The 15,519-nt window shown below is 33.4% G+C and overlaps 2 protein-coding genes across 2 annotated transcripts; one reads left to right on the top strand and one right to left on the bottom strand.

Moving 5' to 3' along the window:
- Positions 1-2,818: 2,818 nt before the first annotated feature.
- On the top strand, positions 2,819-4,053 carry LOC133688584 (histone H2A.6). The gene is made up of 2 exons (XM_062108116.1): positions 2,819-3,113; positions 3,604-4,053. Exons 1-2 carry the CDS (start codon positions 2,925-2,927, stop codon positions 3,817-3,819), a joined length of 405 nt encoding a protein of 134 aa, XP_061964100.1. The 5' UTR covers positions 2,819-2,924; the 3' UTR covers positions 3,820-4,053.
- Positions 4,054-10,657: 6,604 nt separating this feature from the next.
- Positions 10,658-15,519, bottom strand: LOC133692830 (uncharacterized protein At4g38062-like). Its single transcript, XM_062113980.1, has 2 exons — positions 15,375-15,519; positions 10,658-14,454 (listed from the first exon to the last, which is right to left on the bottom strand). The coding sequence occupies exon 2, from the start codon at positions 14,420-14,422 to the stop codon at positions 10,862-10,864; it is 3,561 nt and encodes a 1,186-aa protein (XP_061969964.1). The 5' UTR covers positions 14,423-14,454; positions 15,375-15,519; the 3' UTR covers positions 10,658-10,861.

The following is a 15,519-nucleotide window of genomic DNA, read 5'->3' as shown; positions in this document are numbered from 1 at the left end:
TTTCAAATTACACCATAGTTGTTACATAGGACCACTTTAGTGCCCATCATCTGTTTGGACATTTATGAGTCTTTGTACTAAAAGGAAATAAGGTGATCCAACTGTTTGCTCTTAAAAATTTATTTGTATATAATGGGTTGTACGAAAGCCACATAAAAGAAATCCACTCTCGGTCAAATTCATGGCTAGCAAAGAACTACGTTTTAAGAAAGAACAATCTCATGTCGAGTGTATTAAATGAACAAGTTTGCCTACGTGTATAAGAGAATTTTTTTTATAATTTAGTCCTTAAAAGTTTATTTCTCTTCAATCACATCCTTTTTATGCCCAAATTCATGGCTAATTTATCAAAAATTATTAAGGAGAGATAAAATTAAAACAAAAAGGACTGAAGTGTGTATATGTACTTTTTTTTTTACTATCTTAAGCAATGTGATTATTTTATAGTCGAATTGATGACTGCTCTAGCAAATTCTTTTATTGACGTTCAGAAATTTAGAAATAGGTTAGATTAGGTAATACATTTGCAGGGCGTATTTTCAATGAAAGTAGAGAGTAAATATGTAGTCTTGATTGCTTCACCATTGTCCCATCAACTCAACATTGCAAATCGAGAAGTCCACATTATCATGAATAACAATTAATAAGTATGGTTTAGGGATGTTCATGCATCCTTAATAATGGATCAAATGAAATCAATTATGAAACTCTTTACTCCGAAACATATAAGGTATTTGAGAAAAGAAGAGCTCATTATTAGCTTTGAACACCAATCTCCATGCAACTGTTTAAAGTAGTTTTTGAAAGGTATTTTCGATTATTAACACTATTAAAAAAATTATCACCCAAATAACATATATAATTTTTTTTAGTGAGATAATATAGTGTGATACTTGTCGTGATTGAGAAACACAACATTTAATGTTGTCACAAGTGAAAAAAGCAACATTTACATGAAATCATTAAATGAATTGGCACAAATTATAATGAAAGCTCCGATTATGACACACCAATAACATTAGAAAAACCCTGGCGATAAGAATTCAATGACAAGAAAGAAGGTCATCAACGGTGATCAAAGTGGATCACATTCTATGTCCAAAGACAAATGAGCAATGAAATGAGAAGAGAGAAGGTTGAGAAAAATTAAAGAAAGAAATAGACTTTGAAAGCACGCTGAAGCTTCCATTATAATATCATTGGTACCATCGTAAAGATCTTGATGAGACAAATACAACAACATTAAAGTAGGTCACCAACGATGATTGGAGTAAGTCATACTCTACATGTAAAGACAAATGAGTAATTACAATGAAAAGATAAAAGAGATAAAAAGAAAAGGAAAAAAGAAAAAAGAAAAAAGAAAAAGAAAGAGATATTAGAGACACACCGAAGCTCTCACCATGACACAACCAGTACCATAAAAAATTTCTCGACAAGATAAATCTAACGACACCAAAAAGATCACCAATGGTGATTAGAGTAGGCAATATGCATCGTTCAAAGGCTAGTAAGCCTTAAGTGACCCGGACGACCTAGACCCAACCTGGTGAAAACTCGATCATCAACATGTCAACTCTTTTTTTTTTAATAATTTCTTTTGTTCAAAATAACATTGTTTTAATTCTTTATTTTTTAAAAAGTCCTACTCGAATTGACCATGTAAACCCATAACTGGATGTAACCCTCTTGACCTATGACTTATGCTTTTTTCTATATTAACTTTCAAGTTAGGTTTTAAAACTATGATTATAATTTGTTTTGAAATAATTAAATGGCAATAACAAGATTCAAACCTCTTTAAATATAATATTATACTCTTAAACTAAAAAACTTGGGGTCATGCACATCTGTTTCACTATTCATATGAATTTTTATTTCAACTTTATTTTTTTCCTTATAATTTCATCCTTGGTCTTTTTTAACCAATAGTCCAAGTTATTTTTGAGCTAACTAAGTCAACTAGATCACGTCAAGACAAATCTCACATATTTAATTTTAAACTCGGGCTAAGCAAGGAGTTAACTCGAGAGGTTTTTTTTTTTCTGCTTTCAATTCATACTCAAACTTTTTTTAACGATCATCCATGTTGTTTTTAGATTGAGCAAGTCAATCGAGTCATGTTAGGGGAAATCCTGCACGTTTAATTTAATTTCAGATAAGACAAGGAGTCGTGTCGAGGTTTTTTCCTTAAATTTTATTATGTTTTTTAATTTTACCGTCATAATATTTTAATAGTTATCCAAGTTGTCTTTCAACTAGTTAAGTTGAATGAATTAGGTAAAAAGTCGTATTGAGAGATTTTAAAATTAGTTTTTTAGGTCAAATTTAATAGCAATGCCAAATAATTATCTAGTTTTTGTTATTTTTAATTTTTTTAATCTTACAGTGCATGCTTATATACCAAAAATCCTTTAAAGGGGTACGTAGACAATTCTATCAATCGTTTGCAGCCCAGATGACCCAATTAATGTACCCAAAACAAAATTACAGCCTTAAAGTAGGACCAAGTTAGGCCAGGTCATATTCTCTCAGGCCCTGCCCACAAAAACGCCAGCTGCCAAGTTTTCTTTCTCTGTGAACGTGTCGTTCTCCTATTGGACCCATATTCCCAAAGCCCTCCAAAATTCAAAAATCCATTTCAGTCAATTCACACCAATCCCTACGAAAATTTCCCAAAAACAAAACCAAGCGGTTCAGAGAATCTCCACTGTCATTTCACTTCCAATCCAACGGCCAAAGATCTCAATCCGCGTACTCCACTATCATTGGCCCACCTCATTTTCCCTTCTCCTATATAAACCCCAGACACCCGTTTATTGTTTCACAATTATTCTCCCTCCTCGCGTTTGCCCTCTCCAAAAAGAAGGGTCGCTTCTCTCTCCACGGTTAGTTTCGAATTTTTGTCTGACAAGAATCAATCAATGGCTGGTAGAGGCAAGACTCTAGGATCTGGAGCCTCAAAGAAGGCTACTTCAAGGAGTAGCAAGGCTGGTTTGCAATTTCCAGTGGGTCGTATTGCTAGGTTCTTGAAGGCCGGCAAGTATGCTGAGCGTGTCGGTGCCGGCGCTCCTGTTTACCTTGCTGCTGTTCTTGAATATCTAGCTGCCGAGGTAATAACGCCTTTATTTCTTTCTTCAATTTTGTGTCTTTGAAGTGTTTTGGCGATGGTTGTGTGATTCCAGTTCGTGAATCTAGGGTTCTTTAATTTGGGTGATTTTTCTTGGAATTGGCTTGTTGTCTTTGGGAATTATGGTGTTAATTGTGTTTTTAAAGGGGTGGCAACGGTCACACTTGTGACTTTGTTTGGTGGGTTGATCTCGATTTTTCGGAATCTAGGGTTTGACCTTGTTCCCGAGTCTAATTTTGGGTTTTCAAGCTTTAATTAAATATTTTTCTAATTTGTAAAATTTAGTACATGTTTGAGTACTGGAACTTGATTGTGTTAATTTTTCAATGAATTCGGGGTTCAAAATTTTATGAATCTGAACTTCCTGTTTTGAATCCAAAATTAGGTCATGGTTAATTAATCTTTTTATTTTTATTTATTTATAAATTGGTTTTGTGTTTGATGGGTTTTTTCTATGTTTTCTTTGCTTTCAGGTTCTTGAATTGGCTGGAAATGCAGCAAGAGACAACAAGAAGACCCGTATTGTGCCACGCCACATCCAGTTAGCAGTTAGGAATGATGAGGAACTTAGCAAGCTTCTTGGTGATGTTACAATTGCCAATGGAGGTGTCATGCCCAACATCCACAACCTTCTCCTCCCAAAGAAGTCTGGTGGCTCCTCTAAGGCCCCTGCTGATGATGACAGTTAGATTTGAAGGAAGAGATTTAAAGCAATATATTTCTGTCACTGTGATTTCACTATGATATCAAGTCTTTTAGTTTAATTTTTTTTTTTCAGTTTTTAGGATTTGGAGGTCTGCGTTCAGGCAAGGGTAGTTGTAGTAGTTAGTGATGTGAATATAAATTGGTCTTCTTTGTGCTCCTGTAACGTTGAATTTTTTTTTCTTTCCCGTAATGATAATTATTGCACGATTTGAGTTTCATCCAGGTGCCTTCTTCCCTGCTTGGCTATTATTGATTGCTTCTTCGTAGCTTGTTGTTTTGATAGTAGTTGAATGAGATGTGTGGAAGTGGGCAATGGTGTTTTGATTGATACTTGGGAGGCAGAAATAGAAGAAGACTCCAATTGTTTAGATTCATATAATTTTCTCTATTTTAACCTCTTTTAAACTTGTACAACTTGTACCTGATGATTTTTAGCAGAATGTGGAGGACTGGAAGGGCAGAGGGATGATTTGGATATTAGGAATGGACTGCGTTTCTGTTTCTGGGAATATATCTGCCATGATTAGAATTATTTAAGGTCAGCGTTGTAAGCTTGTTCACTTGTTGAATTGCTTTATCTGCCATAATTATTCCTTGCTTGTTTTAATCTGATATATTTCTGTATCAATGGCGCGATGAGCTAATAGTGATGGCATTTTAAAGAAATTAGGTTTTTTAAACTTCAATTTTACCTTTTTTTCAAGGAAAAAAAGGGGATTTCAATAGCACGAGAAGAGAGAAATTAATTAAAAACACAAGATTTTGATTTAGGTTCATACTGTCATCAGAAGAGAGAATTTTCAATTTGTCTTTTGTTTCAGTTTCTAATACATTCATTATATATGAGAATGACTTAAGCCTTTTTGTTCAATTTAAAAATTTGGCTTTGACCTAAAATGTCAACTGCAATTTTCAAACTATAATAAGTTAAAAAAGAACCAAATCACGTGATGTTAAATGTGATTTCCCCTCATTCCAAATTAATAGAATAGAAAGAATTCAATGACACTCAAATTGAAATCAAATAAGTTAAATTGCTGAATCATTTTTTTAGAAAACAAAACAACCCTTTAGCATGAATAATTGACAAAATTGGGTTTTATAAATGACTAAAACTCCTTTTCTCTTCTAATACAGCAAAGTGAGTGGAAACAAAAGTTAATCTGATTTTTTAAGAAAAAACTACTTTTAATATCGTGTAATTTGGTTCACTTGTACACTTATCTATCATGTTTTAGAAATTTACGGTCTACAACTTGAATTTTGTAACATGCGAACATTTTACATTCTAAAAAAATCATTAAAATATATTCGATTATTTAAAATATTATAATTAATTTCCATTTAATAACTAAAATACTTTTATATTAAATATTATAACTTTGCCTTTAAATTAAAAAAAAGGCTCTAGCCATCACCTCTAACCTTTTCTCCTTTCTTTTCTCTTGTATTGCTTTGAATCTTTCTAGGAATAGATTTTAGTGCTAAGTTTCGATTTCAATTTGAAATCTTAAATTTTCTTCAAGAATCAAAGAATCGGAAAACAATCGAAGAAATTGATTTCCAACAAAGATTGACCATCAAGAAGAAACTAGATCTTAAACTTGCTCATAGACACAATAATATAATTCATCATTCCTATAGTTGGATTTCATCATTGCTACACATTCATTATGCAAAAAAAAATAAGTAAGATGGTAACTTTTTTTGTCCATAGTGTACAAAGTTTAGGCGAGAATTGCATTTTATAATCTAAAATTTCCTCATGCCTTGTATTCATATTAGCATGATCAAAACCACTCAAGATGGTGACTTTTTTGTCCTTATAACTACAGAACCACCAAAACTATTCACAAGAGTATTATATATCACCTATTTGACAATAATCATTCACAAAAGTATTATATATCACCATATTTGGAATAAAACTCCTCTACCTTTCTAACTTTTCTGTTTTTATATAATCCATTCAACAAAACACTAGCTGTGGGGTTATTAATCTTGGCTCCATTCCCAGTAGCCTCCCGAGAAAATTTCATAGCAGTACATGCCTCACCATTGAACTTCAGTAAACCATAAAAAATATGTTGTAATTAAACCCATTAGGCATAAAACCATTATCTTCCATCTCTTTCAACATCCTCCTCACCATGTCCACTCACCGTGCTTTACCAAGGCAATTAAGCAACGAGTTAAAAGTAATAATACTTGACTCTACCTTGTTTTCTTCGTCTTTTATCTCAAATCGAAAGCATCATTCACTTTCAAAACCCAAAACTGTAAATTTCCAAACAAAGCAGGCAAGTGTAAAATGGACCAAGCTATAAGATACTAGGAATAATTGTTCTTTCTTTTATTGATGTATAGAAAGAGAAATAATGTTAATTAGAAGGTGAAAAAATGACTTCTACTCTGAAGAATAACCTTCCTTAGCAAGACATAGAGGGTTTTTTAGTGATTTGCAATACTATCAAAAAACTAACAAATAGATGAAAAGGCTAACGGATAATATTCCATTGCTAATTTCCAATGGAAATAACAACAAAGAATTTCCATTGGGAGTTTATGATGGAAATAACAATAGAATATGTTTCTTGGATACTTTTCTATTAATTATTGATGGAGTATAAAAATAAAAAAATATCATTAAAAATGCCATCGACAATTCTGTTGGAAAGTTGACATGTCATTATTTATCGATGTAATTGTGGATGGAATTATTTCATTGAAAAATATAAATAAGTTATAACCAATAGCCCTCCCATTCCTTTTCTTCTTCCTCTTGCAAAAAAAATAAAAAAAAAAATACCAGTACCCTTTTATTTTCTTATAAATCCAACCACTTGCATGAGTATTTACCATCAAGTCAGGCTATGGATTGAGAGAGGTTGATTATGATATCATTATTGAATGGGTTAAAAGCATGTTACTTAAAGATAATAGGCTGAAATATAACTTTTATATTGTAAAATCCATGATGAAACTTTTTGAATTAGGATACCAAAAAATTAATATGTGTTTGAATTTTTGCATGTTGTATTACGATGAATATACAGATTTTACCTAGTGCAAAACTTGTTAGCATACTCCGTATAAACCTAATAGTTGTAGAAGAAAAAAACTTGTCTCATATAAAAAACTGAGATACTTTCCAATTACTTCGATGATGTAAAAGTTATCTATATCTCTAAATATTGTTGAGCACATGACATGATATCATTTACATGATACGATGAATGGAGTCATGATGCACCCTTCCAATGATGAAGTTCAGAATCATGATTCACCTTTCTAATGGTGAAGTTTGGAAACAGTTTAATAGGATGCATTCTTAGTTTTCAATGGAACCATGAAACACACATTTTGACTTGTGTACATATGAATTTAATCAATTTGGTTCCTTTGTTGCACCCTATTTTTGTTGATCGGTCATAATAACAGCTTACAACTTGCCCTCAATGATGTGTATGAAGTCAAAACATGTTCTTGTATGTGGTCATACCTGATCCTTACAATCTATGTAGGAATATATGTGTTTGTCTTTAACTGTTGATTAATGAGTTGAATAAGTTATGGTCAATCGAGGATTTGACATATAATGTCTCAAGAAAAATAAAATTTTTAGATGAAGACAATATTGATATGAATTATATATGATTTTTCTACATATGAGATGATTTCACATTGGAGCTCATATGGAAAATTAGTTTGTCCACACAGTATAAAAAATAATAAAGCCTTTACCTTAATGAATGGTGGTAAAGTTTTTTTTTATTATTATTATCATTAGAGGTTCTTTCCAAGTCATCATAGATACATAAACAACATAAAGGACTTCTTGAAATGTATAGCTGAAAGGGATGCTGAATAGTTGATATTGTCAGGTAAAGAATTGTATGATGTAGTTTCATGTTTTTTATGTGACCTATGATCGAGTAAAGCAGAGTATATTCTTAGATCTTCTTATTGGAAGACTAATATTATTTGTATATTTTGGATGTCATGTATATTGAGAAGAATATGTTTGACAATATTTTTAACATAATTATGAATGTGAAAAGGGAAAACAAATAACAATATGAATGTTATAATATATCTAGCTTTGGAATATGGAATTTCTTAATTATGGATTATGTGTCACAAAGCCAAAAGCCATATTCACCTTAGATAAAAATACATAGTTTCTTCTTTACAAATGATTAAAGAGTTTGCAATTTACTGATGAATATGCTTTAGGAATTATCTAGATTGATGAATTTAAAAGAATACAAATTGTATGAAATAAAGAGTCATGACTGTCATATATTTATGCAAACATTCATTTAAATTGCTTATAAAGATTTATAACAAATATGAGATGCATGTACTGATAGAGATTAGTTAGTTTTTTTAGAGATATTTGTTTGAGCAATTTGCATACTCAACCATTTTCTCTTATATTCTTATGTAGACTTAATTCAATAATTTGTTTAGGAAACACCATCAATTATTGTTATTCCAAAATCCAAATGCTACCAAAGCTCAAATTTTCCAATTACAAGATGAAAAATTTGCCTTATGGTTTAAAACATATATAAGTATTTAATAATTCATAACTCTTAAGAATAGATTTACTTATGTTTTTTCTTTGACTGTTAATGATTGTTAACCTTAACTAAGCTTTCAACATAGGAGACAATGCTGATATATTGAAATTTCAATCATCAGGTCCTAAAAAAGAAGTTCATTGTTATAATGAGTATTTCATCAATGAACATGTTTTTCATATTGAAGAGTATGACAAGGGTAAAAAGACATGTAATAGTGGAGTTTGTGTAAATGGTTCAATTTTCAACGAGTTTAAAGTTGATTATTATAGAAAGTTATAAGAGGTTATTAGATTGTGATATAATAGTTTGGAAGATACATTGGTTTTATTCAAATATTATTGGTATGATACTGATAGAGAAATTAGAGTAAATTCATACCATGGTATGGTCGAAATACATAAAAGAGATAGATTTCGTAACATCAATAATATTTTTTATTTTTACCAAACAATGCCAACAATTGTTTTATAAATTCACTCCTTTTTAGAAAGGATCATAATAAAGTTGATTGATTATCTGTTGTGAAAACTAAACCTAAATTGTGTCCAAGTTGTAGTTAATGAATATGATAATGATGAAGTAAATGAGGGAGATGATATATTTCAAATGGATGTGCTAGTTAATCTATATCGACTTACTCTATCTGTTGAGTTAGAAAATTTAAATTTTCATGTCATTGAGTATATTTACATTTTTATTGGTAAATCTTTTGGTGATGTAAATTACTGATAGAATAGAGTTTACACATCAATAGAATATTTTATAAGTATTTTTTAACTTTTTTTAGTGCAAGCATAATAAAGATTTATTTCATAATTTATAAGACATACATGAGTATGCTTTACAATCACATAACTCTACCTATAGTTGCAAAGTTATCATGTTCTGGTGCTCTTAAAAAATATATTTATATAAATCATATATGCATCAATCAACTTATTCAAAAAAACCTAGTGGAAACAAAGAAATTAAGTGCAGCAAAAAGATAAAGAAAGAGAAGGAATCCCTTCCGAGGCCTTTAAACAAACATTTAAAGTGCAAGAAAGGGAATAAAACATTGGAAACGTAAAAGCTTAAACCATCACAATAATCCACATAAAACCCTGCAAATCGATATCACAAAATGCTCAGAACATGCAAGAAATGGAAAAATTCTAAGCAAGTGTTTTCACAATCCAAGAATAAAAAACATCATGAACAAATAAGAAAAAAGGGAGGGAAAATGAGAAAAATAGAAAAGAAAGAGAACGACAAGGGAGGAGTGTAGAAGAAAAAAACAAGGGAAATGAAGAGGAGAGAGGGAAAATGAGAAAAATAGAAAAAGAAGAAAATGATGAGGGAGGAGTGTAGATAAAAAGAAGGAAATGAAAATATTGGTTTGGTGGCGATATGAAGAAGAGAAAGAATGGTAAAGGAGAAAAAAAAACATATCGTAACATCCAAGAATTCTCAATGTCATTTTTAGGTGAACAATAAATGTCTATTATGTTTTAGTTTATTTGTTAATGTTAATTTTAAAAAATTAAAAAACACATTTAAAATTATAAGCACCAAGAAATGCTAACAAGAAAATCATAAGAAAAACATAATTGGATTTAATTATCTAAATAGTGTTATAAAACCCAACTTAGCTAGGTAGATCGACTTAATGATCCATTAACTTAAACCCTGGGTTAAACCGTGTTTTTTTGGATCGTTTATGTAGTTAATCTGATCAAACCTAAGTGATCTTGTAGTCAACTCGTGACATGAACGACCTGATTAAAACTTTGATGAGACCCTACTAATTTATTTTTTCCAAAATGATACTTTTTTATGTTTTTTCATCTAAAACATTGCTATTTTGAACAAAAAAAAACTATATAAAAAAACAATAAACTCGAGTCAACTCGCTAACTTATTGATTGACCAACCCGGTCCAAATCTCTTAACTATGCCTTGTATCAGGCATTCAAAGAACAAGCGCGCAGAAGCCATTAACATTAGAGAGATGTTAAAATGGGGAGACCTTCATGCAAGTGCTCACACAAAAGTGAATGCACGACGGAAGCAGCAGCTTTCACAGCAGAAAGTTCAAAGGATTGGCGTGGTACCGGAAAAGAAATGCATCTAAAAGTATTTCTTCTGTATAACACACATAAAATAAAAATAAGAAGACACAGGTTGCGTAGAAAAATGTTAAATAGCATTTCTTCTGTATAACACACATAAAGTAAAAATGAGAAGACACAGGTTGCGTAGAAAAATGTTAAATCAATCTGAATTTGTGGCAAATTCTCTTAGCACAACAAATTGCTTAAACGTGCATCATATACATAACAATCACCATCCACTCTTAAGATTTGCATGGAAACTAACAATTAGCAAGACATGTTAAAGGAAGAATCACCCTAACATATAGCAGGCTATAAATAGTAACAGCTGCTTTCCCAGTTAGCTAGTTGAGCTCTCTAAATGGTGATCTATCCTCAATAACAGACTGAAATCTCTTTGTTGTAGGTGAAGGACAAGTATTGACATTCTCTTTCACAGCCTTGAAAAGCTCACTATCACACTTCAAGATGGGACCGGATCCACTATTGTCAAATGACTGCATCATGCTTTCCAAGGTTCCCATCAATTGCATGTCTTCATCGGAGAACTGGTTAATTCTCTCAACAAGTTCCGTGAGCAAGCCAAACAAATTGTCCCTTTCTGATGACAACTTCATGACATTTCCAGCTAAACTTCTGTTCCCATTTTTGAGCTCATCAACTGAGGCTTCTGATGTTCTCAGCTGTGTCTCCATTAGACTCTTCAATTTCTTCATTTCCAACTGTTTTGCTTCTAGTTCAGCTTCAATTTCTAGTGCCTTCTTTTTCGAACCCGAGAGTGATTTTTGCTGTAATTCCAGTTCCTTTCGTATAGAAAAGATGTCATCCTCCAGCTCTATTACCATCATCTTCTTCTCTTCAATTTCCAGTTGGGCCAGAATCTCAGCTGAAGCAGTCTTTTCCCAAGCCTCGTGGAGCAAATGAATCTCAGCCTGCTTCTCAGCAAGCTCCAGAGAGAGAGAGGTCAACGAGCCATTAAATTTTTGTTCCATCGACTTCACAACCTGCAAGAGGTCATCTATTCTTTGATCTTTCTCCTCCACAAGCTGGATAATTTGTTCTTTTTCGTGGTCAAATTTTCTTTCTGCCTCTATTTGTGTCAACATTGCACCTTCAAGTTCTCTTCTCAATGATTCTTGCTCCAGCCACCCAACCTCTTTCTGCAGATCATCTATCAATTTGTCCTTCTCTTTCATGGTTTGTAGAAAACCTTCTCTCTCTGACTCAAAGGACATTACTGTCTCCATTGAAGAAGTGGCAGCTGACTCTCTTGTTTTAAGTTCTTTCTCAAAGAATTCAATCTGCTGCTGCAGGTTATCTATTTTACCGTCCCTTACTTGTAACATTTGGGCGAGACCATCTTTCTCCTGCTTGATAGTATGCTCAACTTCTGCTTGTGAAAGAAGAGAAGCTTCCATGTCTTTGCGCAACAACTGGCTTTCTTCAAGATCATCTTTTAATCGATGAGCAATCGATTTCCATATCCACAATTCAAATTCCACAGCATGTCCTTCACAAATTTTAGCTGCAAAATCAGATTTCAATCTGTGTAACTCATCACTTACTTCTCGAAGTTTCTCTTTCAAGTCGTTTTCCTTCTGGAAAGCTTGCTTTTCCAAGCTATGTTGGCACCTGGATGCCTTCTCAAGCATTTCCTTGTATTTCTTGAGTTCTTTTTGCATCAGGAGATGCTGCTCTTCAATAAGATCTAGAAACTGAACTCTTCTCGCCAAAGATGCCGCATTCTTGTTTTCTTTAGCCAATTCAGCCTTTGCAGTGTCTAATTCATCACAAACTTCTCTTAGTTTCTCCTTTAAGTCAGTTTCCACATCCAAAGCTTTCATTTCTATGAGAAGCTGCTTCCTAGATGATTCTTCGGCCATTTCCTTATATCTCTCAAGCTCTTTCTGCATCAGGAGTTGTTGCTCTTCAACAAGATCGAAGTGCTCAGCCCTCCTAGATAAACATTCCACCTTCTCACGATGTTCCACCAATTCTGAACTGGCCATGTCGAATTTATCGCAAACTTCTCTAAATTTATTTTTCAACTCGTTTTCAATCTGGAAAGCTTGATCTTCTAGGCAACTTTGACGCCTAGATGACTCCTCAAGCACTTCCTTGCACTTCTCCAACTCTTTCTGCATCAAGAGCCACTTCTCTTCTATAAAATCCAAGGACATGGCTCTCCTTGACAAAGATACTATCTTCTGATGTTCTTTGGCTAATTCTGAGTTGGCCACATCCAAGGCATCACAAACTGCCTTAAGTTCATCTTTCAAGTCACTTTCTGTCTGCAAAGCTTGCTTCTTGAAGCAAAGTTGACACCTTGATGATTCCTCAAGCAATTCTTTGTATGTCTCAAGCTCTTTCTGCATCAATAATTGCTGCTCTTCAACAAGATCCAGGTACTCAACTCTCTTCAATAAAGATGCAACCTTTTGACGTTCCTCCTCACAATCTGTCATTGCTTTAGCCAGAGCAGTGTTCTTTGTCTCCAGCTGCCTCATCAAGAGAGAGACATCTTCGCCTCTTTCTTTGTCATGAAGCCTCACCTCAGTCTCATCATTCCCAATGTTCAGTTGAGCCTCAGTTATTCCTGATTTCAATACCAATAGCATTGTCGAAGCCTCCTCATTCTGCAACTGCAACTGCATTATCACAGAGTGGCAATTTTCTAATTCCATGTCAAGCTCTTTTACTACTGTTTCTTTGCTCTGTAGTGCAGACCTGTGATTATCCAGCTCTCCAGTCAATTTCTCCAGTTGAGAGCTCCATTCAGCTTCTTTAGCTTTAAGATTTGCAGAGCAATTTCTGTGCATCTGCTCCAAACTCTTGAGCTTGTTTTGCATTTTTGCCAAAGAAGAATTTCCCACTTCCCGAATCCCAGCCTCCTGAAGCTCTTTGAGTGACACCAGCAACTCCTGGTTGTCTTGCTCTAGTTTTCCTGCTTTGTACTCAATTTCTTTGTAAAATGTGTCCTTGGTAACCAAAGAATGTCTCAGAGCTGCAATTTCTATGTCCCTTTGAGTGGCCAAGCATTCTAGTTGTGACCTTGCATCCTGACACTCCGTGAAAACATTCTCAAAGCGCGCTTTAAATTCAGAAACCTCAACTTCAAGATACTTTCTCCTGGTTTCTTCATGAGCTAAAGCTTCATTGCACATCCTGAACTGTTTTTCAAGATCTTCTGACATTCTAGTCTGAGAATCTAAGCGTGTCTGTAGTGAGCAAATTTCATCAATCAATGTGGACCTCTCCATCTCCCACTCTTTCTTGCTTTCCCTGAACTGATATCGGAGCTTTTCATGTGCTTCTTCTAGATGGTTGAACTGCTCTTTCTTCCATTTTAGCTGATTTTCAACCTTCCTGCTCTCCTCCTCCAACTTGAGTAGCATAGAATCCCTTTCCCTCATCTCTATGGATGCTTTGGCATTTTTCTCTGCTTCCAAGCATTTCTTCTGCGAAGCAGATAGAAGCCCCTTATAACGTTCAATCTCTGCCATAAACACATGAATCTTTTGTTCTTGATCTATGTTCTTCTCATTTGACTCATCTAGTGCCAACACTAACCCCCTTTTCTCCTCCTCCCATTTTTTATACTTCTCACCGCAATCAACTTTAAGCTTATCATTTGCAGTGCTTAAACGTCTGATGATGGATTCTTTTTCATTCAAACTGCATTGCAAATCTTCACACATTCGCTTCACAGTGGAGATTTCCTCTTCCTTAGCATTTAATTCTTGGGCCTGTCTCTCAACTTTCGAACATGCTTCTTGGGTTCGGATAAGCTGTTCACCATGAGCTTTCTTCAAGTTGTCAGAAAATTCTGCTTTGCATCTCAAATCTGCTTTGAGCTTCTCAATCTCAGCTTTTGCTTCATCTAACTCTTCACAGATCCTGTCCATTTCTTCGCAAATTTAAAAGAAACAAGACACACCTGTTCACAAGCAAAAACCTTCTTCAGATAACAAATTGAAGTTGATTTAAGCGCAGTTATGCCAATAGAGAACAGAGTACCACAGATAAATATATAGTGAAGATCACATTGCTGATATATCTAGAGGTTCAAATCCAACAAACAAAATTAAATTAATTACTTTTTGACAGGATAATAACTCCTATGATGCTATTGTTCTTCCAAGAGGGTATTGCATCTCATCTTCCAGGTCTAATTAAGAACATGTGAACAGTAAAAACCCACTATTAACAAGTTATTGAAATCATAAAGACCACGAACCCTATTTCTTCCCCCTTTTGTATGGAATGACCCAAAATTTGTAATTTCATTGTTTATAAAGAACTTAATTGCCAACGAGCAATGCTAATCTTTTGTTTCTTGATTATAAGAAATCAAACAAAACACAAAATAATCAAAGATATAGATACCATTTTTCATAAATTTTCCACGGTTGTTTCTCCCAAGATAAAACAAAGACTAAAGATTATTATTTAAATATAAAAAATCACAGGCCCCATTTCTTTTCACTTTGGTATTCAATAATCGACCAAAAATTGTATCTTATTGTCAAAATCATGGAAAACCCGAAAAAAAAGAACCTTTAGATCGAATTTTCAACGAATTTCTCTCAAGATTACACAATAGCTTTCTTAAATTTCTAGTCTCGTAAGAACCCAGCATAAAAACAATAAAAGTAAAGCCCCCGACAAAATTAAGAGAGACCCAGAAAGAAAGAAAAAAAGGGATAACTTAAAATGCGTTGTAACAACCAAAAAAACATGAAAACATGTGCAAACCAAAGATTTCACATATCAAGAAACTTCACTACTTAATGATTCTTTGAACACTGGAAATAGAAAAAATAAGAGAAAGCCACAAAAGAAAGAAGAGAAACATACCTGGTTGTTATTATTATGGGTTTCTTCCCATAGATTTTTCCATGAAAAGAGTTTCTTGTGATTTTCTTGGTTTGTGAAGAGAGAGATCAGATAAAATGAAAACAACTAGAGAAAGTGCAAGAAATAGCCGTTGAGAGGGAAGAGA

Source organism: Populus nigra, chromosome 1, assembly GCF_951802175.1.
Source record: "Populus nigra chromosome 1, ddPopNigr1.1, whole genome shotgun sequence".
NCBI lineage: Eukaryota > Viridiplantae > Streptophyta > Magnoliopsida > Malpighiales > Salicaceae > Populus > Populus nigra.
This window is presented reverse-complemented; position numbering and strand designations above follow the sequence as displayed.